The 27,510-nt window shown below is 38.4% G+C and overlaps 1 protein-coding gene across 1 annotated transcript in view; it reads left to right on the top strand.

The window, feature by feature from the left end:
- Positions 1-27,510, top strand: part of LOC136872151 (cell adhesion molecule Dscam1) — a 476,843-nt gene that overhangs the window by 353,069 nt on the left and 96,264 nt on the right. The window contains exons 19-23 of the mRNA XM_067145993.2: positions 5,277-5,433; positions 12,293-12,673; positions 20,324-20,509; positions 22,126-22,413; positions 26,209-26,353. Coding sequence (XP_067002094.2) covers positions 5,277-5,433; positions 12,293-12,673; positions 20,324-20,509; positions 22,126-22,413; positions 26,209-26,353 — 1,157 coding nt within the window. The remainder of the gene's footprint in view (positions 1-5,276; positions 5,434-12,292; positions 12,674-20,323; positions 20,510-22,125; positions 22,414-26,208; positions 26,354-27,510) is intronic.

Below are 27,510 nucleotides of genomic sequence, written 5' to 3'. Positions count from 1 at the left end.
ACCTTTTACAAACTGAAAGCTGAACACAATACATGGGAGTTAGTTTTTATTTATTTTTTACAAGTTGCTTTTATGTCACACCGACACAGATAGGTCTTATGGTGATGATGGGATAGGGAAGGCTAGAAGTGGGAAGGAAGCGGCCTGGTGTGAAAACTGGAAACCATGGAAAACTGTCTTCAGGGATGCTGACAGCGGGGTTTAAACCCATTATCTCCTGAATTGTAGCCCACAGCTGCGCACCCTTAACCCCATGGCCAACTCACTCCGTCAGGAGTTATGTCCTGGAAAAGAAATTTGAAGAATGAGAGTGCAGAAAGTGATGAGAACAACAATGAAGATGATCAACCACTGTCTAACCTTCTTAAAAGACTTCCAGGTTGTGAAAGTTCCTGCAAGATGGACATCGTAGAGTGGATAAAAAGTGATGAACAGCTGGAAATTACAGAAGCCTCTATCATACAAATGATGAGTGCATGTGAAAGTAACGAGGATGTCACAGATACTGTGCAGCTGATGAGCCATAGCGAGGGGCTCACAGCACTAGAGGCAGCTAGGTGTTATGTCGAACAACAGCCTGAGATGACCCCGATCCACAAACTGCTGTAACATTTTGGTCATTTTGGTGAAATTATTTTTATGATTGAAATTGAAAGGATTGAGTTTCTTTTTCTTTGTCATAAAGTTATTCCACTGAATATTCAAACAATTTATCACTGTAATAATGCTTTGTTTGCCAATTGTAATTTTATACTTAAATCCCATTTTTCTCCCATAATATCCTGCCAGATGTAACAAAATTTGTATGGTATATGTATCACAGCTATATTAAGAAACCTGTGTATGGAATTTTTTATTGCAGAATTTTTTCAAGTAGTACTGATTTTTGAGTCCAAACTTTTAGAGCGTAAAAATTACACAAACTTTAGTACGATATATCTCCTTATATAAAATATGTACAGAAAAAAAATATGTAGTGCTTTTGAAAGAAGTATTATCTACCTAATTACAAATATACATTAACATGTTAATTAAATTAATGAAAAAATTGGAATTAAAAATTTCTAAAGAAAAAATTATTTTGGAAAAACTATTAATTGTATATGAAAGAAATGTTTGTGATATTTCTACTTTTATCTAGGTGACATTCCACAAAGTTTCGTGAAAATCCATGCAGATGATATAGATGTTGATTCCCATAGGGAACCTGAAATATTTGTCCCAAATAAGTAAATTTATAAATTTATAAATGAGTAAATTTTATTTCTAGTAATAGGAACAGCTTTTATAGGATATGCTCTACCTTGGGGACAAATATCTTTTTGAGGGGCAACAGCAATTACAAACCTTTATTTCAGCTGTTCCCTATTTAGGTATTGATTTAGTACAATGAGTTTGAAGTGGATTCGCTGTTGACAATGCCACTCTTACCCGAATCTTTACCTTTCCCTCATTTACTCATTGACACATTCAGGACAAATATTTCAGGTTCCCTATGAGAATCAACATCTATATCATCTGATGGCCAGGCAGGCATCAATTTTTGGAAATGAGACAAAGTCTCTTAAGTGCATTGGCACTGCCGGTGGCTTCAAGTAGCCTATGCAGTGGCCTCCACGGTTTGCGCTAATCATGCGTCTTGGTGGGTGTGCTATTTACCAACTGATGACCCTAACTTAGCACACCGAGGTGAAACGCTGGGAACCAGGAATGAGTTAGCTGGAAAATTGATAATGTCCAGTAACGGACCATTTATATTGGTATTAAAAATTCATGCATTCTGTAAAAGTATCTTTTTTTATTTTAAAAAGACACTTGACATTTTCTTTTATTATACGGCAATATGTATGGTTGTTTCTTTTCTCCTCAACTACTGTGCTGCAATGTTGAATATAACTAAAGTTTTTCATATATATGCAGGCTCTTTAGTGTGATTTCATGTTTGAGGTTTTTTTTCTGTAGTTTGAGGTAGTCTTGGTCCCGTCCACCTTGAATTACTGAGATTCTACTGTAATAGTAATACTCATATGGCCTCACTTACAGAGTGCAGGCATTTTAATTCAACACCTTTTAGGCTGCCCATTTATCAATTTCAATGATTCGTTTAACTCTACCTCTGCCAGGTTTGAACCTGTCAATCTTGCTGACATTCTACAACTGATCCACAGAGGGAACTACTTGAACAATAACAAAATTGACTGGTGACCTTTGAAATAGAGATTCTTGAATTCTTTGAATTTTAGTTATAAATTTATTGAACAAATCAATGACTTCCCGCAATTATGGTTTGGCACAATAGACAAAGTAAAGCATATCAGGATACAGAAATTATTGTTATCATATAGAAATAAATAGCGGCAATATTACTTTTTTTAATTATGGAGATCCAAACAAATGAGATCTCAACATGTGTACAGATCCACATATGGTTGTGATACCTATTCTTTCAATGCTGCTCATAGGCAGCTCAAATTTCTTCAAATATTCCTTGAAGAAGGCAGGTATTGTACCACAAACACCAACCAATGGGCCAATAATCTCTACTTCTTTCAGCTGGTATTTGTTTTTTTGGAACGGTATTGTGGGCGCATAAATGTCCAGCATTTCAAGGTGGACTTCTGTAGGCTGGCCGACATGGTGCTCAAATCAGATGGTCAGATTGATAATGAAGCCTTTCTTGTCATGACCTTTAAAGACAATTATGTTGATTCATCTTGTACTCCATTAATTATTATCCCAATTAGAAACATGATACAAAATACTTGTATTATTTTGTACATTGCAGTGAGCCAGCTTAGTGCAGTAGAGATGAGCTGACCATTTTTGGGGATATCAAAGTGGGAGAATTGCTGTAAACTATAAACTCTTGGAGGGACAAACTGAGATGATGCAACTCTGAAAATTTTGAAAATTGAGAGGTTAAACTGTGTGAAAAGCCCATGCTTTTAACTCTTATGAAAGGTTGCGGACACTTCTAGAAGTTTCCAGTGAATTATTTTTAGTAGATTGAAAATGTTTTATTATATCATATGCATGGTGATGCTCAATGCTGCATCACAAAATTCTCATCAACTGTCCTGTCAGATGTGGTGTCATTACTGTTTCAAGCGGAAGTACAACTGTACAGGCTGAAAACTTCAGCTGCAAATTTTAGCAGGGAGTTATATACAGCAAGAGGGTTAGCACAGAAGCACTGTTGAGCAAGCCCATTTCCAAAGTTATAAACTATATAGGCTGCATCTTCTGCTAGTATTCAGACAGTTGGTTTCTACAATAACAAATAAAACTGACCCAGTAATGACAAAAACAAGCTTTGCCAATTGTGCACTCAAATTCAGTCAGTCAGTCAGTCAGTCTTCTATTAATTATTTTTATTGGTATAAAATGCTGAATGTAAATAAGTTAATGACTATAATGCATCTCACTGACAATTGTAGGAAAATAAGTGGTCATCTTACTTTGTCTCTTACCTCATTATATCCCTTTAGCACTGTCATATGTTCATGGGGATTTTGCTGTAAACATGTATAATTTACGGAGGTTCATTATGATCTAAACAGCCTTACAGGTTGATGATTCACAGGCTCTTAAGGACTCCTAGGCAATGTCCTCCCTAGAGAATGAAAAGGGCTTTTTAAATTTCTCTCGATATTTGAAGTAAAAATTTGGACTCGAATAATGCTAGAAAAATTTACATTACTGTAATAAGGAAAACTGCTCAGCAATATCAAACTTAGGTGGCTGACTTTCGCTGGTAAATGTTTTCAGGTTGAAGATACAGTGCTATGAACTCCCGAGCTCCCAGCCAAGGATGTAGGGACGTGAGATGTAAGGGGAAAGTGCACTGGTGGTTGGTTTCAGAGGGCTCAAATGTGTGGGAAGAGGCTTTAAGTTAGGGAGAGTCCGAAGCAGTAAAGGTGTCTTCTATAAACCGCTCTACAAGTGTGTATCAACTAAATCTCCATGGTTACATATAATAAAATTAAATAATTCATGACCTTGTTGGCCTAATTATTTATATCTGAAGATGAAACATAATAAAGAATTATAATGAAATGAAATATTTGAGACCAGGAATTTTTATTAAAATTGGCTTGTATCCTGCGTTTTATGAGGGTTGGCAGCAGAGACAGTTCATTTTCACATGGAAGACTTGAATGAGTGCGGTAGTACTGGTCAGTAGTTGTACACTTTAGTTGTGATCTTTCTTTGTGTTCATGCTTCATGTGATTATTCTATATGCTATTAAGCTTGGAAAGTAGTGTTTGTTAATTTACCAGTGTGATTGTGGTTTGGAACCACTTGTGGTGATAGTGATATCCTCGTGATTTCTTTATCTGTGCTTGGTAATAATAATATTGCGTTGTGCTCTAGAGTTGAAGCTGGTGAGTTGTGCTCACAGTACTTAAGTCTTGAATGTTCTATTATTAAATTTTCATATTTATTCTAACCACACTTACATATTAGGGTGGTTAATTATTCCTGCTTTTGAAAATGAATTCTATGGACACTATTTGACAGTAGGCCTACATTAAAACTGAAAAAGCTAGAACCTCTGAAACCTGATTTAAATATTACATACGTTCAGAATCCTTGCTAACGTAAAGCTGGTTATACCATAAAATTCAATTGCACATTGTACAAGCATGCATACTGGTTGTGTGGATGCGAGATAAGAAATTAATTATTTTTGCTACATGTTTTTGGCTATGAACGCTGGTGATCTTGTGTCGATATTAACTGGCATTACAGACCTAAAATACTTGAATGATGAAGCAAAAGAAGCATAAATCTAGTGAAAAGCATATAAACAATAGCATTGAGTTTGTGATGCTTGGTGCCAGCAGTTAGCTTCTGCTAAGATATTAAGAAGTCTATTCCTGTTAACTAGGTCAAAGCTTTCTTAAAATCAACAAATGATATGTGAAATTCCAAGTGAAATTCCCTGCGTTTTTCTACTAAGACTTTCAAGGTATAGTAAACATCAGCACATGAGCGCCCCTTTCAAAAGTCGTGTTGTTCATTTCCAATCACATTTTCATAATACCTGATTAATTTTTCTTTGACAATATTAGAGTAAATTTTTTAAACTGAGTTGAATATACTTATTTCTCTTTTTCATGTATGTACCCTATAATAATCAAGTTATCATTTTTTTTTTATTGCAGTGTGAAAATGCTTAGTGAATATTTTTATATATGTTTCCATTAATGGTTAAATCAATTAGTGTTATACAACTATTCAAATGATAATTAACTTTGCTCCAATCTCATTAGGAAGTACAAAAGGAGACAGTGTTTGGGGATCGAGAATTGATCTATGAGGCTCGACGGCTCAAGGAATTCCAACGGTATGAGTTTTGGGTCACAGCTTCAACTATGGTTGGTGAAGGACCAGGCAGTACAAGGCTGTCACAGTCTCCAGTATCAAGAGGTGGGTAAAAGTTACACACACTATTATGCTTACACATTCTGTACAAATACTTGAATATTTCAAAGCTACTATGAACCACAAATAAGCTTATAAATCAAAATAATTTATAATAGGCTACATAAAATATTGTCTTTTAGGAGCTTTGAATTTCATTCACACATTTTGAATGTTTTATAATGAAAATTAATTAATGAACTATCATTAAATGGGTTGAATCACATTAAAATCATCTGATCTCACTTTGAATAACAAAACTGAAAATACTGATGTATAGGGTCTCTCTTATAAACCCAGACCGAGCGCATGGTGTTTGTACTCGGTGCTACAGCAGCTGCCTCGTCCCAACTTACGTTGTACACGGCCGCCCTGCCTTAAGTTTGTATACTATCTTATGTGAAATCTTACCTTATAAAAGACTAGCTGATGTACCCGTGCTTTGCTTCAGGATTCTAAGAAAGACTGTCTTTGAGGTTTCCCTAACTACTGTTAGTTATCTTAGGCCATCACAAAAACGTCAGTACCGAGCTCGATAGGTGCAGTCGCTTAAGTGCGGCCAGTATACAGTAATCGGGAGATAGTGGGTTCGAGCCCCACTGTCGGCAGCCCTGAAGATGGTTTTCCACGGTTTCCCATTTTCACACCAGGCAAATGCCGGGGCTGTCCCTTAATTAAGGCCACGGCCGCTTCCTTCCCATTCCTAGGCCTTTCCTATCCCATCGTCGCCATAAGACATATCTGTGTCGGTGCGACGTAAAGAAAAAAAAAAGTTGGTAAGAATGTAGGGGTTAAAAGCAATGTTATCATATAAAATACTCGCTCAAATGAAAAACCGCACATTTTCTCACTTTTAACAAACAATACAATGATGCTGATCTAACAGTCCAAAGTTCTACTGCTGGTATGACCAGGCCGCAGACAGCCGTGAACACTCCTCTGCCATTATTATGTTAAATATGCACACTGCTCATTCCAATCAGTGCCTCAGGGTAGCAATTGAATAGCTCGAATGCTATGATGAACCAGTTTGTTACGTACTAGTAGTATTATCCGCACACTTTATCTTGGTGCATTTACACTCTAGTGCTGAATCGATCGACCTCGACGATCTTCGAGATTCGCACTGGCAACCTTTGAAACACAAACTATGAATCGCTTAAGCATCGTTGTGCGACATCTGGCGTACACTTTACGTACTAGTATTGTTGTTGTTTACACAACAAAGCCAAAGTATAGAATTCATGCTAGGAACAAGATTCACATCGAGAAATGTTTTATAATGTTATATAATGTGTATGTGACATAGTTGTTGGCTTAAGATGAAAACGGTTTAGAAATTTCATATCGATCGATCATGTTCTCGATTCAATTCAGATGTCATTTTCATTCAGTTGGCAGCACCAGGCAGCACTATCGATACCGGGACAGCTCCCTCCTTACTCCTCACCCCGTACACAAATGTACCAAGATAAAGTGTGCAGATAATATGTACCAGAGGAATGGCATGCTTAAGAAGAAAATTATCTAACTCCCCAGCTACTTCTCGCCAATATTCAGGCAGGCTGTTACACACAGTACGACCGGGCGAGTTGGGCGTGTGGTTTGGGGCACGCAGCTGTGAGCTTGTATCCGGGAGATAGTGGATTCGAAAACCACTGTTGGCAGCCCTGAAGATGGTTTTCTATGGTCTCCCATTTTCACACCAGGCAAATACTGGGACCGTACCGTAAAATAACGCCAGGACCGCTTCGTTTCCACTCCTAGCCCTTTTCCTATCACATCGTAGCCATAACACCTATCTGTGTCGGTGCGACGTGAAGCAAATTAAAAAAATACTCACTATACAGCAGTAATCCCATCTATTGGACATGACTGGCAACAGAAGACACAAAGCACATCACAACAATCAATGGTCAATGTAATGTTATTGTTGTTCAATGTTATGAGCTTTCTGTATTGTAGGTCTTCACATTTAGTTTTCTTTTGACTTTGTGATATTAGGGCATCTTATGAAATTATTTATAGCGTAGACTGTAGTTGCTTATTCCCGACTTTACATAACAATTTTCATTAAATTCTGTCTACCCATTTTCTCGTGACTTGGTGCTGAAATGGACTTAGCAAAAAAAATCCAAATTCATGATTATCTCTGTTATCATAGCCGGTACGGTAAAAATGTATAAGACATAAATGATTGGAAATTTAATACTATATAACCTCAGTAATGAAGTATTTGTCGATAGAAGCACTAATAACACAAATATTTTAGAATTACATGTTAGGACTTCCTCTAAACAACCATTCCACTTACTGTGAATAAAGCTATTTATGGCCTAGATTGCAGCGACTTATTTCACAATTTTTCACACCAATTTTCATTAAGATAGGACCACTAATAACATTAAAATTTGAGAATTTAAGTTTAGGCCTTCCTTTAAACTACCATTTCTTTCAGCATGAATAAGATTATTTATTGCCTCGATTGTAGAGACTTATTTCCCGACTTTGCATACCGATTTTCATTAAGATAGGACCCCTAATAACATAAATATTTGAGAATTAAATTTTAGACCTTCCCTTAAACTACCGTTTCTCTCAACGTGAATAAGATTATTTATGGCCTAGATTGTAGTGGCTTATTTTCCGACTTTACATACTGATTTTTGTTAAATTCTCTTCAGCCATTTTCTCGTGATGCATGTACAGACAGACAGACAGACAGACAGACAGACAGACAGACAGACAGACAGACAGACAGACAGACAGACAGACAGACAGACAGAAATTACGGAAAATTAAAAAGTGCATTTCCTTGCTACTATGGACACAACCGATTCAGAAATACCATCCTTTTTAAATTCTGAGCAATGTGCAGACAAAAACTTATTTTATATATATAGATGCTGGAAGAGTCATCCTTCATAATGAGGAACTTCATAAACACATTAGGATTTTCTGCACACCAATAGCGAGAGTTATGACTGTTCACATGACCACTAAGATGAAACCAGGCCTCATCCAAAAGGAAAACAAGCTGTGGGTCGAATAAGCAATCATTCAGTCAAGCAAGATACCACTCACAATCTCACTCATGTGGCTGGATCAGCAGGCTTTAAACAATGGGCCCATGTAAACCTGTACGGTTTGATGTACAACAGCTTTGTAGCTCTGTGTGCAGAAGAAACCGAAACCCCTACTTGTTATGCTAATTTTGTGAGTGATTTATTTGGTGACCGTTCAAGATTTGCACCAATTTCATCCAGCTTTTCCTCTGTTCAAACTGTTCGTGTGCGCGCATGTTTTTGTTTCAAATTAATTTACAATTATGTGCATGTGTGCTTGTGAAGGTGGTACTTCACCAGGAAATTGCTGAACAAATGCATCACGTACCCTTTGAGCCCAAATGACTTTTACATAGGAAAATATGGCATTGCAATGATAAATGTCTCAGATGTTAACAGCTGAGATGCAGACTGGCTATTGATGCTAGGTCAAACACGTGCACTCTCCTTGCAAGGTCAAGAACTATGCATATGTCTCCTGTACAGCTGCTTAGGCCTTGGAGAGTAGAAATGCTGCTGGGTTTGTAAGAGAGAACCTTTATCTGTCATACAATAAATCATTTGACTATAAGTTCCTACAGAGATCCTCAGATCAGTGCTAATCCTGCTCTGTATGAATTATTTCTGAAGAACTATGAATGTACATAAATATATTATGTATAGTCTCCATTTATTTGGCTCCTCACCTCAATGGTCAGCCTCAAGGCCTTCAGTTCAGAGGGTTCCAGGTTCAATTCCTGGCTAGGTTGGGGATTTTAATCATGTATGGTTAATTCTTCTCACAAGTTGTCTGTGTTTGTCCCAATGCTGTCCTCTTCATACATACACAGTACATTACATTACCAACCACCAAAGAAAACTGCAATAGTGATTTCATCCCTCTGCATAAAGTTGCCTTCTGAAAGGGCATCCGGTCATAGAACAGGTTCAAGTCCACATGTGTGACATACCAGGTGTATTCATAAGTTTTTTCTGGTTTTTGTGGTGAAGAAAACACATCATTTTCAAGGGATATTCATGTTTTGTTTATTCGAAATATTGGCCATTGGCTTCTACACACTTCACCCATCTTTCAGGTAAGTTATGAATACAGTGCCAGAAAAATGCTTGTCTTTTGCAACAAACCATTCATGAAGCCATTTTCCAATTTCCTCTAAATTGTTGAAGTGCTGCTCTGCAAGCACGTGCCCCATTGATTCAAAGAGGTTATAGTCAGATGGCACCAGGTCAGGGCAGTACAGCAGGTGCAGAAGGATGTCCCATCCAAGTGATTTCAAGGTGTCTTTCACTGGTTTTGCTGTGTGAGACAGTGCATTGTCGTGTAATAAAATCACTTCTGGCCCATTCCAGTCATCTTTCCATCAATGCATGATTTAAATTAATCAGTTGTTGGTGATAGCATTGTGCATTAATGGTTTCACCGGGCTTCAAGAGTTCATAATACACAATACCGCTCTGGTCCCACCAGACACAAAGCATGATCTTCTTGCCAAAGCGATTTGGCCTTGGTGTTGAAGGACCAGCTTTGCCAGGTGACAGCCATGATTTTCTCCACTTTGGGTTTTCAAAATTAATCCATTTTTTTTTTTTTTTTTTTTGTCACCCATCACAATTTGGTACAGAAGTGATTTTCTTTCCATTTGCCATTCATTCAGATCGTGTGGAACCACTTTACCAAATTTACTGATCTTCCCCATTGCTCGTAAATGTCTGCTGATTGTTTCTTGTGACACATTTAATACTTGTGCCAATTGCTGTTGAGTTTGAGTTGGGTCATCATCCAGTAATGCCTGAAATTGCTCGTCTTCGTACTTTTGTGGTCTACCACGTTTAAATTATCGAAACCATGTCTCACATGTTCTAATCGATGGAGCTTTTTCACCATATGTTCTTACCAGCAAACAATGACTTTTCATGGCCTTTTTCTTTTGATTAAATAAGAAAAGCAATGCATACCGCAAATGTTCTTTCTCAGGCACAAACTTCGACATGATCACTGAACAACACAACACAGATGCTAGTGTTTGGCAAACTCAACTTGTGTGTGTTGGTAGGTTAATGTCAGACAAACAAACTGACGTATGTATCAAATTCATACGCTGCTATAGTTTAAATCAAGAAGCTACTTTCATTTGAAGGTATAATTGAGTAACACAAAACTTTAAGAATCACTATTAAAACTGGTGTAAAACATTGAGTGAAGATTAAGGTTTGAAGTTGTATTTTAATATATTCACAAATCTGCAGGACAACAACAGTGATTTTTTAATGTTACAAAATGGACATTTAAATTGTGTTTTTTAACTCTTGAAGACAACACCAAGAAAAGGAATCTAAACTTTACAATATGGAATTTGTATAATTGTTTATAGTTTGTAATGTACGGTTCTTAAGTTTATTACTGTAGCTGAAGATGGTCTAAACAATAGACCAGAACTAGTTCTATCAAAAATGAAATGGCGTATGGCTTTTAGTGCCGGGAGTGTCCGAGGACAAGTTCGGCTCGCCAGATGCAGGTCTTTTGATTTGACGCCCTTAGGCGATGTGCGCGTCGTGATGAGGATGAAATGATGATGAAGACGACACATACACCCAGCCCCCGTGCCAGAGAAATTAACCAATGATGATTAAAATTCCCAACCCTGCCGGGAATCGAACCCAGGACCCCTGTGACCAAAGGCCAGCACGCTAACCATTTAGCCATGGAGCCAGACAGTTCTATCAGAAATGAGATAGAATAAAGTTGTATAACACAATTTGTAAGTGTTGATTAGGTGGAAGTATCCAAAACAAAGTTAAAGCTACTGAAACTGGGAAATCAACACAAAAATCATGTAAATCATAAATTACGAGCTGGAACAAAAAAATATTAACTGGGGAGCTGAAATGTCACTGACCGCTTGACACTTCAATATCTGCAAGCCATTTGGTCAAGGCCCATTAATGGACTGTATCACTATGGCTTTCTTTGTGTTTATGTTTCTATCTTGCAATATATGACTTGAAGTTTCATTTTACTTATAGATAAATATGAATTCTTAACAGTATATATTCAGTACTGATTTACTAGGCATTAACATTTCTTAGCGGGCAACAACTACAAAAAACATAAAATTAAGCAATTTCCTCAATTGTGCTGAAAGTTGAAGGGCTAAAGGGCCCAGAAAGGTTTCAAATTGTGAATCTTGGGTAGCTCTATCAAACTAAAAAACAAATTTTGAAAACCACTTCCAGCCTAAATGCAGTTCCGGAAAAAGCAGCCTAAAATCCTGGTTTCTTTACTCGTTTCCTTTTGATGCAAATCCTAGCCAAATTAACTTATTTACATAATTATTTCTGTAATGTGATCCTTTGTTCAATACCCTCAGGCATTTTTTATTTCTTGCAAAATGTCCATACTGAATATAGATATAAGGGCTTAAGTGAAACAAATGCATTGCCTCACATTAGCGTTCATAGTGGTAGAAAAAGGCAAACTGCTAATCTAATTGACCAGATAATAATAATTAAGAAAAGGATTATAATGTTTAGAAATAAATAAAGAATATATTCTCATATTTTATTATATTTTATTTACCTAAAATTCATAGCTCATACCCCTAGGATGATTTCAACATTGAGTTGCTTGCCTGAAAGGCTAGAACTGTGGATTTTTTTAAGTTCACATCATTTTATAAAGTAAAAATAGAGTACTTTTCTTAATGATGTTGCTATATTATTTCATGCGGTGTTGATTATATTTGCAATGAGCAGGTTTAATGCGAAATGATGAGGATCTTTATATTAAACTTTTTCTTCAGTGCCTGCAAGAATAGCTTCCTTCTCACGGAGAGTTGTGGCCGGTGCTGGTCAGAATGTGGTCCTAGCATGCCACGCAGTAGGTCTTCCAGCTCCTAGTCGCTCATGGCGTGGTCCAGCAGGAACAAATATTGCCAGCAATTCTGGTAATAGGCATCAACGAATCCTACCAGATGGAAGTCTGGCATTAGGCCCCTTGAGACCAGAGGATGCTGGTAACTACACATGTCTAGCAGAGAACGTATTCGGTAGAGATGAAGTGAGCTACGTTGTGATGGTCCAGGTTCCTCCTGGCCCCCCTGTGTTGTCAGTACCTGCTACCACCACTCGTAGCTTGGCTCTGCAGTGGAGGATCCCAGATAATGGAGGTAGCCCAGTCAGCGGTAAGTTGTTTTCGTACAAAACAGTTAACTTGTGTAGAGATAACTTTATGTAATACCACAGTTGGTGATCAGTGATATGATCATATGTATGGACAGTTATGAAGCATGAGTAAACAGGCACAAAAAAATAGACAAATACAAAATAGGAAGAAATAAAGAATGGTGGTAATATAAACCATTCTGTGTTGTATTTTAACACTTCATCTTTCCCATACTGTTTATGACCACTATCAAACCTATCCTCTGACCTTGTTTTACATGTACATACATACATTATCATTATTCATTATTATTATTCATTATTCAGTGTTCAGTCTGCAAGCCTCTGTGAATTTGCTAAATGTCACCATAATCCTCTGTTTGCAACTAGTGCTGTGGTCTCATTTAATTCTATACCTCTTATCTTTAAATCGTTAGAAACTGAGTCTAACCATCATCGTATTGGTCTCCCTCTACTTCTCTTACTCTCCATAACAGAGTCCATTATAACCAAATATATACATATTTTAAGTTTTGCCTGGCTGAGTGGCTCAGATGGTTAAGGCGCTGGCCTTCTGACCCCAACTTGGCAGGTTCGATCCTGACTCAGTCCGGTGGTATTTGAAGGTGCTCAAATACGTCAGCCTCGTGTCGGTACATTTACTGGCACGTAAAAGAACTCCTGCAGGACAAAATTCCGGCACCTCAGCGTCTCCGAAAACCGTAAAAGAGTAGTTAGTGGGACGTAAAGCAAATAACATTATTATTTTAATTTTTAATTTTTCATGATATTCAGTCCCATGAAAATGAACTAAAACACAAAAAAAGGAAGTAAAATGAAAGAAGTTACTAATAAATTTCTTCATTAATTATGTATATTGTATAATAGGTTCTCCTTTCCATCTTATACGAGGGCTATCAATAAATTTATGGTGACATAGTCCAGATGCTCACAGGAGATCGAGCATGCGCAAATAGATTATGGAATTATGAACATGAGGTCAAATCACAATCCACATTTTCATAACACTTCACATGAGCAATGACATGATGAGAATATTTCTAACTAATCATCCATGCACCCACATATGTGCACAAGGTACACAAGATTGTATTTATAGATGAAATTTTATCCTTCTCCTAGACTTTACGTTTATTCATTATTCTTATTATTGGGTGACTAATATCAATTAATCATCTGGATGGCTTTCACTTTAAGCAAATTATATTCCATCACCTATCTAAAGATTAGTGATCAGATCCATACATTATCACTTGAATGATGCTAATCATTAATCAACGATGTTTCAATCCATTTTCAAATAATTCAGAAGAATATGTAGTTTCAAGTAAATTTAGTATGGCTAACAAAAATTCCATGGTTGTTGAGTGTCACAATATTATAATTATTAATAAATCATCACAAACAGCAACATGCGCTTCTCATAATATAACACACATACTTAATAATTCTAGCAAATGCTCCACAATAAATTTTGACTCGTAAATGTACCATTTAACTGGCAATATCGCATTATATTATTATTATTATTATTATTATTATTATTATTATTATTATTATTATTATTATTATTATTATTATTATTATTATTATTATTATTATTACCGTGTTTTGGTGGATCAGCAGAGGTGAAAGAAGGTGCGGGCTCGAATGGGTCTAACTACAAGTCCAAAAGATGAATTTAAAATTTAAATAAAGGTTATACACTGACTGACAGAGCAAATGCAACACCAAGAAGGAGTGGTCAGAACTTTATGCCAATTGCAGGGTAGACTGACGTCACTGAGGTATGCTCATGATGTGAAATGCGCCGCTGTGCTGCGCACGTAGCGAACGATAAATGGGACACGGCGTTGGCAAATGGCCCACTTCGTACCGTGATTTCTCAGCCGACAGTCATTGTAGAACGTGTTGTCGTGTGCCACAGGACACGTGTATAGCTAAGAATGCCAGGCCGCCGTCAACGGAGGCATTTCCAGCAGACAGACGACTTTACGAGGGGTATGGTGATCAGGCTGAGAAGGGCAGGTTGGTCGCTTCGTCAAATCGCAGCCGATACCCATAGGGATGTGTCCACGGTGCAGCGCCTGTGGCGAAGATGGTTGGCGCAGGGACATGTGGCACGTGCGAGGGGTCCAGGCGCAGCCCGAGTGACGTCAGCACGCGAGGATCGGCGCATCCGCCGCCAAGCGGTGGCAGCCCCGCACGCCACGTCAACCGCCATTCTTCAGCATGTGCAAGACACCCTGGCTGTTCCAATATCGACCAGAACAATTTCCCGTCGATTGGTTGAAGGAGGCCTGCACTCCCGGCGTCTGCTCAGAAGACTACCATTGACTCCACAGCATAGATGTGCACGCCTGGCATGGTGCCGGGCTAGAGCGACTTGGATGAGGGAATGGCGGAACGTCGTGTTCTCCGATGAGTCACGCTTCTGTTTTGTCAATGATAGTCACCGCAGACGAGTGTGGCGTCGGCGTGGAGAAAGGTCAAATCCGGCAGTAACTGTGGAGCGCCCTACCGCTAGACAACGCGGCATCATGGTTTGGGGCGCTACTGCGTATGATTCCACGTCACCTCTAGTGCGTATTCAAGGCACGTTAAATGCCCACCGCTACGTGCAGCATGTGCTGCGGCCGGTGGCACTCCCGTACCTTCAGGGGCTGCCCAATGCTTTGTTTCAGCAGGATAATGCCCGCCCACACACTGCTCGCATCTCCCAACAGGCTCTACGAGGTATACAGATGCTTCCGTGGCCAGCGTACTCTCCAGATCTCTCACCAATCGAACACGTGTGGGATCTCATTGGACGCAGTTTGCAAACTCTGCCCCAGCCTCGTACGGACGACCAACTGTGGCAAATGGTTGACAGAGAATGGAGAACCATCCCTCAGGACACCATCCGCACTCTTATTGACTCTGTACCTCGACGTGTTTCTGCGTGCATCGCCGCTCGCGGTGGTCCTACATCCTACTGAGTCGATGCCGTGCGCATTGTGTAACCTGCATATCGGTTTGAAATAAACATCAATTATTCGTCCGTGCCGTCTCTGTTTTTTCCCCAACTTTCATCCCTTTCGAACCACTCCTTCTTGGTGTTGCATTTGCTCTGTCAGTCAGTGTATTTTCAACTGATAACAAGATTTAACAATTTTCACTAGGTGAAATAACAAAGAAAAATCAGGTACAATGCAACTTTACAAACGAAAGCACAAGTTAAGGGGTCTTTACAAATTCTGGGCTACGAGCCCCAAAGTTTAACAAATTCTGAGTTCTCAGCTCACAACCACAAATTACCAAAGGGCAGAAAACCCCTAATTACATGGAGCACTTGCTCCCACCTCGTAATGTCAAGCCTCCTAGAGGCACCTTTCAAAATACCAGAAAGAGCTGACCCGCTCTTAATTGTCCAAGCCTATTAAAGGCAATAACAGATGATTACACTAAACTGCCATCAAGGCACAACTTATAATGGAACAGGGATACCTTGTACACAAACTACTGGGCCTTCACAGGAAGGAAAACAAAACGGGTTAAGTTAATGGCCCAAAATACAAAGCTGAATGGAGGCGAATACTTGCATTCCTACATGAAAGCTTGTTAAAACCTAAGTGGTGCTAAGCCGATACACAGGGGCTATTCCCATACTATAGAGGTGACTCGTATAAGAAAAATAATTTAACACATTAATGAAGAGAAGAAAATCGGTTATAAAAACGTAGTCACCTCAAATCCAAATTGAAGGGGAGCTCGAGAGGGTAAGGCAGTCTCTATCCCCGATTTACAGTTAAAGTAATAAGAAAATGTTTACATAAGCCGGCACTAAGTTGCTCCCTCGACCACCCAGGATCCCTGAATATACAGGGACATTATTTTATCTATTAGTGGGATTCTCACTCGCTCGGTTTCATGCGCTGCGAACCTGTCTCCTGCCAAGTAATTTGCCATTATACACTTCTTAGCACCACAAGCTCTCCTCCTATGTAGTCTGCTGAGAGCTTTATCAGCATAAGGTCCAGTTTAGTTAAGTGTTCATGTGTTTAGTACTCAGTGTGTTGTTCCAATGCCATTTTCATTATGTGAGCATGTGTATATACATAATACCTTCATAAAGTACAAGAAATTTTGTGCAAAAATATGCACTGGCCATAATATGGCAAAGTGCTTGGCGGGAGACAGGCTCACAGCACAGGCGACCGGGCGAGAGAGAATCCGCCGAATAGATGAAGTAATGTTCCTGCACCTCCTTATATTCCTTCTAAACAAACTATTAGCATTTACAAATCTTACTCCGTTTCCCACATACCCAATCCATAGTCTCATTTAAATCCCCAATCATCCTTCAGTCAATACCCCTCCTACACAGTATCCCATTGATTACAATTTCTGTTCCCTTAAACTTCTCCTGCACTGCCATACCCAGACCCCACACTTCTTCAGCTATGTTTGTTATTGGTACATATTCCTGCTCTGCTTGCCTTATGTTGTTAGTACCAGTGTGGAAAATGACCACCTTCCCTTTTCCCTCCTCCTTCCCTTCTACTTTATGGACTTAGTGTAAATCCTGTCAGCACTCCTCTGGTTCCCTTTCCTCCACACACTTTCCCTATATACCTAACTATGGAATCCCCCTTGAACAGAATCTCAATCCCACCCACCTCATTATATCCCTTCCCCTCCTGGTCTCCCCTTATCTTTCCTGATGGCTGCTGAGCCCACTTTCCACTCTCTTTTCTCTCTCTCATGACCCTGTTCCAACTCTTTCAACCTATCCTCAGCATTATATTACCTTTTGCTATCTTTCCCATTCCTCTTACCTCCATCCTCCTTTGTAACACTGTAACACTTCTCTGCTCATCTTCTTCCCTCTGCTGTTCTGCCAGCAGTGACTCACACTGATTTCTCACAGATTCTTCTCCTGAACTCTTCCCCTGACTAGATCTCTTAGCCCTCAGTTTCCTTCCCCTTAAAACATGGGTGTCAAATCCTGCTCGCAGTAAGCGCAGTGCCCGAGCTAGAAATACCTGTGCATGCAGGCGCAAGTCTCTTCTCCTCAGTCAGCTTGTGCTTCTCCATGCTGCTGACTTACGGCTGTGCACGCCTATCAATGACAGGCTCCAGTTACCTGTTTTGATCTACAAGTAATGGCTGGAATATACAGCTACATAAGACGTGGCATAAGGATTGACACAGTAATTTGTTAGTGTGTATATCAATTTGTATGAATCATGGTTGCTTGAGGAGGTGCTACTTTTTAAACATTCTTTTAGGAACCAAAAATTGTCATGTTCATTAATAGAGATGCTTTTGTTATCGAAGCCTATTTTCCTTTATTTGAGTTTATAAAAACATGAAATTTTGCCACAGAAGAGATACTGGTATAGAAGCTGAATAGTATTCAGCATTATTCTGCTTCATAATTGTTCATAGGAGAGTTGAGCATCTTAAGCTAAAAAGCAGCCTTTCATTTTGCACTTCGCACTGTATGGCAACCAGTAATTACAGTATTTTGTTTTCCTAGAACACACTGATTATAAAGCATGGTGTTTTGCACATTTTATGCATACGCCATGTTGAACACATTTAATTATGTATATCCCTGTATGAAAGAATATATGTACATGTATTTTGGGAGTAGTGCAGTAACGAATGTGTAATGTACATCCCTCCAGGCGTCTTGTATGATATTAGTTTCATTTTCCCGTATTGATAACTCTCCAGTTCTCAATTACAAAGGTTGGATGTTTCCACCTAATCAGTACTATATACAATGATAAATATATGTTGTTTTTTTTTTAAATACATTACAGAACTAGTTTCGATCTATATAGATCATCCATCTGCAGATCATATTACAAATAACTAAAATAGCATTCACCAATATTAAAATGTCACTCTTCTGGTCTTAAAAAAATTCGCAAACTTTCTATTGTTCTGAATCAATGTCATGGTAAAATGGGTCATTAAAACTGTTTGTACCAGTCAAACACTTGTGAAGTACAATCACGTTGTACTACCTCTAATTGTGAAGTGAAGTGAAGTGTGATGCCCCATTGCTAGTTGTTGTTGCTTTTTAAGTAGTTTTGACTAGGAGGAAACATCTCAGATTTTAATAATGGATTTCTATGGTTTACATAGATGTGAACTGTAGAATAACAAGTTTGGTCTATTGCATGACGTACAGTAAATGTATGATGTTCCGTCAAGTCCTCGCGGCCCTGCTTCCCGTGGCCTTGTTGATGGTGCAATGCATACAGCACGTGATTTTACTATGACAATGATTTAGAATAACAGAAGGATTAGATTGTGAATTTACTATAGTATTTTAAGACAAGAAGAGTGACAAGAAGTAGTCAATTGCTATTTCAGTTATTAGTAATATGATATATGATATATCAGCTGAAGATGATCTATATAGATCAAAACTAGTCCTGTGATGTATTTTTAGAACATAAATACATATATTTATCATTATACACAGTATTGATTAGGTAGAAACATCCAACCTTTACATTTGTGAATTGTGAAGAAGGCCCACGAGGAGTCAACGGAACATTATAGGCCCTACATCTACTGCACTTTATGCAATAGACCAAACTTGTTATTCTCCAGTTCACATCTGTATAAGCCATAGAAATCTGATATTAAAATTTGAGATGTTTCCTCCTAGTCAAAACTACATCAAAAACAACAACAACTAGCAGAGAGCCATCACAATTCACTTCACAACTAGAGTTAGTACAATGTGATTGTACTTCACAAGTGTTTGACTGGTCCAAACAGTTTTAATGACCCATTTTACCATGACATTGATTCAGAACAGTAGAATTAGTTTTTAAGACCAGAAGAGTGACATTTTAATAATAGTGAATGCTATTTTAGTGCCAATGGCCACAGCCGTGTTGAAACACTGGATTCCGTGAGATCTCTGAAGTTAAGCAACATTGGGAGTGGTCAAGATTTGGATGGGTTGCCACACGCTGTTGGTGGGGGGTAAGGGAATGGAGCAGTGGAAAGGAACTGGCCACCCTACAGTACATAAACTCTGGCTCAGGCATACCTCTGCGGAGGTTCAGACCTGCCTTTGGGCAAAATACACCCTTACCTTACCTATTTTAGTTATTAGTAATATGATGTATCAGCTGAAGATGATCTATATAGATCGAAACTAGTCCTGTAATGTATTCTTAAAAACATAAATACATATATTTATTATTATACCTAGGTATATAGTATTGATTAGGTGGAAACATCCAACCTTTATAAACTGAGAACTCCCTCCAGGTGTGCTATCTGATAACATCCTGGACTAGTGCTCATAGTAGCTGTTTCTCCCGCACCCAAATTTGTCGGTCAGCTCACGAACTTGACATGCCCCTTAAACATTAGCCCTCCTGTCTTCCAAAACTTCTCTCCATGTTTCCCCTCTCTTTTATCTACCTAGTGTACCCTGTACATCGTTTAAGGTAGACCTACGTTTCTTCCTGTCCTCCGATAGAAGCCTAATTATCTCCTCTCAACATTCAACATGAAACTTCAGAGTAACCCAAGGGTCATTTATGAACTTTCAGGCTAAATTCAGATGAATCTTTTAGATCCATGTATTTCAGCATAGTTTTTAAATATAGGTACCTTATCTTTGTTTCCAGGCTACACATTGAGCTACAAGCATGAAAGTGGTGAATGGCAGGAACTGGCTCTTGATCCAGACCGTAAGACCTATACATTAGATGGTGTAAAATGTGGATCAAGCTATCAGCTCTATCTCACAGCAGCAAATGCTGTGGGCAACAGTAAGCCAAGCTCAGTAGTAACAGCCACAACGAAGGGAGGAGGTACTGTATACTATGGTCTTCATTTATTATACTGATAAAATTATAAATATCAGTGACGTCTCATGACCTTGTCTGGGGCTAATCTCTCTTCTATTGGTGAACTTCTGAATAATCTTGTTGAAATCTTCAGCAGAGGACATGTTTACTCATTCTGAAAATGTGTTCCCTAAGTTACTGCCTCTAGAAAAAAAAAAATTGTGAGGTACTTGTGGTATTTATATCCTTAAATTCATCACTGTTGTAAAGAACACAAGGTTCACTCTTCAGTTTTTGTACTCCTGTGGAAAGATAGTACAGTCAGAACTGCTTATGAGAAACACATCAGGTGGAAGCCACTTTGTTTCAACTAACTGGATGTGTCACTCCACTCAGTATGAGACGTCCCTGATAAATTTAGTAATTTGTATCACTCTACATTAATTTTATTCACATCAATACAAGTCAGTACCAGTAGGTTACAAAGCATTAATAACATAGGTATCATATAAGGGGTGATACTGTCTAAAAAATCTACTTGTTACACTTGTTACATAGTTGCTGCCAATTAAAACACATATAACCATAGAACAAATCGCATTTATTTCACTCAGAGGTTGCAATATATACTAGATATATTAAAACAAAATAAATTATAGATTTTCTCTTAGCATGGCTCAATGAAAAATACTTCTGTATTGAGCAGCCTTGAAGGTGTTCCTTAGTTTCTCATTTTTACACTACACAAATATCAGGAGTATACCTTAACAAAGACCACAGTTTACACAAAGTCCCATCACAGTGTCATTGAAAACCTACCTCTGTTAGTGTAGTACACAAGAACCTCATTTATCCGGATGAAGTGGGACCGGAACTGATCCAGATTATCAAAAATCTGGATAATCTGAAACAACTAAAAAAAAAAAATACAGTACGTGTTATATAATCCATTAACATAAGTTGTACAGTAATACCATTTTTTAATTGCACAAAAAATATAAAAACACTTTTCGTACATTTACGACTCTGTTTTATGCACTAAAATAATCTGTAGGTTTTTGCTGTTTTAGATTTGTATAGCGTTTGCGCGCAGCATGATCACGAAGACGTTTTACTAACAACAGTTCTGCCAGTGTGGTTTCAGTCAAGGATTAAAAATAGGCCATCAGTTTGTCCAGCTGCATTGTTACCTCTCCATGAGTCATTGTTTCTTCTGATGGAGCACCGGTTTTATTTTCAAATTCACCATCAGTGAATTAATAGTGCGTTGCATTCAGAAGAGTGTGGGTTTGAATCCCACTTCGGGCATCCTAGGAATGGTTTTCCACGGTTTCCCATTCTGAATTCCAGGGGAAAGCCAGGACGGTACCTTTGATAGACCATGGCTGAATTACTTCCAATTCCTGTCCTTAATTATCCTTGGCAGAAAAGACGTTCAAGAAGAGTCGACACCGTAAAAGAAATACTGTACAAGTAAAAGTAAATTTTTATAATTTTCGATCTGGATAAACCAGAGATCCGGATTAATGAGGGCTGGATAATCGAGGTTCTTGTGTATTAAACAGACAGCGAAAATAAAAAGAGAAAGGTTGTATGAATAATAAGCTGAATGAACTTTCTGAATTTTTTTTTCTTTTCAGCTCCCAGAATACCTGCCCAAGAAGATTTATTGGTGGTTAATGCAACATCTGTAACATTATTTCTGGATGCATGGCCTAGCGGAGGATGTCCTCTACAGTACTTTGTGGTTGAATATCGTGCACGGACGCATAGCACATGGACTCTAGTGTCTAATAACATCCAACAAGAAGAACTTGTCATCCCTGATCTCATGCCCGCAACTTGGTATGCTCTCAGAGTGACAGCTCAGAATGATGCAGGTGCAAGTACTCAAGAGTTTGTATTTGCCACTAAGACAAGGAATGGAGGTTTGTGGAATAAAATTTTATATCACTATTAAGGACAGCAGATGAGTATATTATTTTCCTTTCAACTTCTAAGTATAGCTAAGTATGCGAGGTAGTATCAAAAGTTCCCATTTATTTATGAAAATAATTACATATCCTTCCTCTTCATGCACAACCATATACATACTCAGCAATGTGCATGACCCATCTCTGACTCCTGTTCCCTTTGGAACCCCTTGTACCACTTGTAACTGCACACACTTATCGTTCTTGTGGCTTCATCTCTATAGAATGCTGCAATATCATTAATTTATACAGCAGTTTATCACATTCTGAACACAAACTTCATGTTGTATCATTGTTCGAACTGCAATATTTTGCCAGACACATTCAAGACACTTGCATTCATTCATGTCTCCTGTCGAATTCTTCAATTAAATTTAATAATGCTATAAATCTACATACTTTTGCCATTACTCTAAAAAGCTTTCTCAATTTTCCTGCATTCATTATGTTCATAAGAAATTTATTTTGTAACACAATTCTTAACATGTTACATAACACATAATAGAAAAAAAAAAGCAAACAATTGTTGGGCTCCTTTTCACTTTCTGTTTTATTATGTGATCCTTGTCATCTACCACTTGTACGAATTTTTGTTTTTCCCTCTCTTTCTTGTGTTTATCTAGCTTTCTCATTATTAACTTTTCCCACTTCAAGAGCAAAGATCTCTCAAATGAGAATTCTAGAAATGGAATAAGAATCAAGGGGAGCAAGAATAGAAAAGAAAGAGGTAGAAAAAGGGCATGAAGGCCCTTGGAAAATGCAGTACCCATAGAAGGCACACACAATTAACGGGTGTCACGGAAGAAGGACGCACAAGACAGGTGAGCCAACTTCAGAGACCTGGGTCTCATGAGAGAAGGGAGCTACTGCATGGCAGTAAGCAGAGATAGAACAAGATAAGAGCAGCTGAGGGCGAGGGCTGGTTATATATCGGAAGACTCAATGCTGACACTATGAAGGAGAACCTCGAGGAATAAAAAGCAAAGCAAAGTCACCTCCATACAGGCCATGAAGGCCCTTGGAGGAGTGGAAGGTAATGGCTTCCACCATTGTTAACCTCGGCACGTGATAGGGTAGAGTGGTTAGCTCTACGCCCGGCCGCTTTTGCCCCCAGGAATTAACCTGGTACTCATTTTTGGTGGAGGCTGAGTGAACCTCAGGGCCATATGCACCTCCGGAAGTGGAAATCTTGTTTCTTAAATTTTACGACTTCCTGACGGAGATTCGAACCTACGTCCTTCCGGGCGAACCGAGCACGCCTTTACCGCCTCGGCCAGGCAGCCCTTACCTCAAGGAATACCTAAAAGAAAACAGAATAAGCGACATTGACTGTCAACTAGTGAGCTCCAGACCTTCTAGTCGAGCATTTAAAATTGGCAAAAGTGCCCCTGAAAGACCTCAAGAACGAAACATGGGACGGCTGATGGCACAAGAATGAGACAGCGTCAGCTTCAAAAAATGAAAGATACAAGACTCCCTGTAAGCTTTTTGACTGCGAGCCACTAAGATTTTACAAGAAGTTTTTACATGACATATGATCAGCGACAATGGCACACTTTTTAACTTTAAGCCATTTTTGTTAACAGGATATTTTCCATCCATGAACACCCCCCTTTTCGCCATGACATGTACTTTTTAGTCTAATTGAGTTTCAACATGTTTAATGTTTTTGTTTATTTTTTAATATGTGTTTTAAGATTAAGATAACAGGAATGTGTCCTAGTTAATTATTCAATAAGCCTAAAAATATGTAGCTGAAGATGTCTACAAAGTAGACGAAACATGTTCTGCAGTTTTTAATTTGCCTAAAGCAAATAAACAGTATCAATCAGGTAGAACCACTGAGTTTTTACTTCTTTTAACATCACAAAATATGCATGGAAACACCAAACTTCTTTTGTACATTTTACCCGGCATAAAGTTCACAATTTGAAATTAATATTGCAACATCATCTTTCTCTTTTACTTAACTGAAATGATGTGGATGCTGTCTTTCCCATATAATCTGCCAAGACTGTTACAGTGACTGAAATTGAATGTACTGATTCAGTGAGTCCAAGCCAATCAACAATTGATTTCAAGCCATAAATTGTCAAAGCTCAAGAAATATGGTATTGGTTTATTTGTAGCCTTGTGCACAGCTGCAATTCAGGTGGTGACTTCCACACCAAAGGCCAATATAGTTGGGGAATGATACAACTACACATTTACAAAAATGAGTCTTTTTAAAAGCTAGGCTTTATGATTTTTACAAGTTCATTTTAACTTAAAAACATTGTATTATGTTTGGGCCAGAATGGTAGAGAAATATGAATAGGAGCATGTAATAGGATAAACACAAAGACAGGTCATTATGGGAAGGTGGTTTGTGAGACGTAACGCTGTGTGGGAAGGTAGTGGGACTAAAGCAGTGTGGAAAGGTAGTTAGTGGGACGTAAAGCAGAGAGGGAAGGTAGTTATTGGGATGTAAAGCCATGTGGGAAGGTAGTTAGTCGGACATAAAACAGTGTGGGAAAGGTAAGTTAGTGGGACATAAAGCAGAATGAGAAGGTAGTTAGTGGGACGTAAAGCAGAATGAGAAGGTAGTTAGTGGGACGTAAAGCAGTGTGGGAAGGTAGTTAGTGGGACATAAAGCAGTGTGGGAAGGTAGTTAGTGGGACATAAAGCAGTGTGGGATGGTAGTTAGTGGGACGTAAAGCAGTGTGAGAAGGTAGTTAGTGGGACGTAAAGCAGTGTGGGAAGGTAGTTAGTGGGATGTAAAGCAGACTGGGAAGGTAGTTAGTGGGATGTAAAGCAGACTGGGAAGGTAGGTAGTGGGACGTAAAGCAGAGTGAGAAAGTAGTTAGTGGGATGTAAAGCAGAGTGAGAAGGTAGTTAGTGGGACGTAAAGCAGTGTGGGAAGGTAGTAAGTGGGACATAAAGCAGAGTGAGAAGGTAGTTAGTGGGACGTAAAGCAGTGTGGGAAGGTAGGTAGTGGGACGTAAAGCAGAGTGAGAAAGTAGTTAGTGGGATGTAAAGCAGAGTGAGAAAGTAGTGAGTGGGACATAAAGCAGAGTGAGAAGGTAGTTAGTGGGACGTAAAGCAGAGTGAGAAAGTAGTTAGTGGGACGTAAAGCAGAGTAAGAAGGTAGTTAGTGGGACATAAAGCAGAGTGAGAAAGTAGTTAGTGGGACGTAAAGCAGAGTGAGAAGGTAGTTAGTGGGACGTAAAGCAGAGTGAGAAGGTAGGTAGTAGGACATGAACAGTATAGGAAGAGGAAGCAATCAAACCATTATTATATTTTTAGGTTTCTGACTTTAATGAGTTAATCTGCATAAGACTATTGATTTATAAATTTAATTGGCTTTGTATTGTTGCAATGATGTTATTTTGCGAGATCAATACTGGGATACTATTCACTTCCGTGGAACACTCCTTATCATACCACTGTCAACAGACAAAAAAAGAACAAGGATAAAACTCATATATTCATATTCTGCCAGTTTCACATATATGAGCTCTCTCCTCATCACCCTTCTAGCCCCAGTTGAGATGGTTTCTGCTTATGAGCTTCATTTTAGCAGGGCAGGCATTAACAATTGCTGAGTTCCCACCTTGGCAGATCTTCAGCCTTGATGTGGGAATTGTAGGATAAGGAGGAAGCCAGATTAACAAAGTAGAAGGGAAGAGATACTATGACATTGTGTTTATCCTTTGTGGGTTCATATCCTCCAGTCAGTGGTTTTATTTTATTTTATTTTTATGGTTTCAGAAACAGTTTTACCAGAACTGGTTCCAGACATGTCAGAACAACAGGGTTCATTCTACACTCACCTCAGTGTTATAATTCCCATTATCTCTGGGATAATTTGCACCATTGCAGCATTTATTTGTGTATGCATCATAGTTCACAGAAGGTGAGTGTGATTTTTTTTTTAATTTTCTGACTTTAATGTGTTAATCTGCATAAGACCATCAATCTATCAATTTTGTTTGCCTTGTATTATTGCATTGTTGTTAATTTGTGAGATCAATACTGGAATTCTGTTCACCTCTATGCAACCCTCCTTATCATATCACTGTCAACAGTCTCTTTTTTTTCACCTTGAATGCACAGCAATGTCTTTGGTAGTACAGTGGACATGGTGACTGTTAAATCTAAAGCCTACCCGGCGTTCTCAGGTTTATTTATCAAATACCGTACTTCACAACCATTTAATTTAAAGACTTCAATGTAACTTTATTTTATGTCTGATTGTGAGATTACAAAAGAACATTATACTTCCAAAATGAGTTTACAAAACAATGAAGCATTAGCTATAGTAGAGTTGAGACACCAAGGAATATGTATACTTACATGGCAGAGCCCTCTTCAGTAATCCTACAGTGACGATATTTCAATGTGCATGAGGATGAAGTACAAACATTAAGAGCCATGAATCTGTTTCTTGATTTTACTACTACTACTACTACTACTACTACTACTACTACTACTACTACTACTACTACTACTACTACTACTACTACTACTACTACTACTACTACTACTACTACTACTACTACTACTACTACTACTACTACTACTACTACTACTACTACTACTACTACTACTACTACTACTACTACTACTACTACTACTACTACTACTACTACTACTACTACTACTACTACTACTACTACTACTACTACTACTACTACTACTACTACTACTACTACTACTACTACTACTACTACTACTACTACTACTACTACTACTACTACTACTACTACTACTACTACTACTACTACTACTACTACTACTACTACTACTACTACTACTACTACTACTACTACTACTACTACTACTACTACTACTACTACTACTACTACTACTACTACTACTACTACTACTACTACTACTACTACTACTACTACTACTACTACTACTACTACTACTACTACTACTACTACTACTACTACTACTACTACTACTACTACTACTACTACTACTACTACTACTACTACTACTACTACTACTACTACTACTACTACTACTACTACTACTACTACTACTACTACTACTACTACTACTACT

The sequence above is a fragment of the Anabrus simplex genome, chromosome 4 (assembly GCF_040414725.1).
Source record: "Anabrus simplex isolate iqAnaSimp1 chromosome 4, ASM4041472v1, whole genome shotgun sequence".
NCBI lineage: Eukaryota > Metazoa > Arthropoda > Insecta > Orthoptera > Tettigoniidae > Anabrus > Anabrus simplex.
Note: the sequence above shows the minus strand (reverse complement) of the source record. Positions and strands in the feature narration are given on the sequence as shown.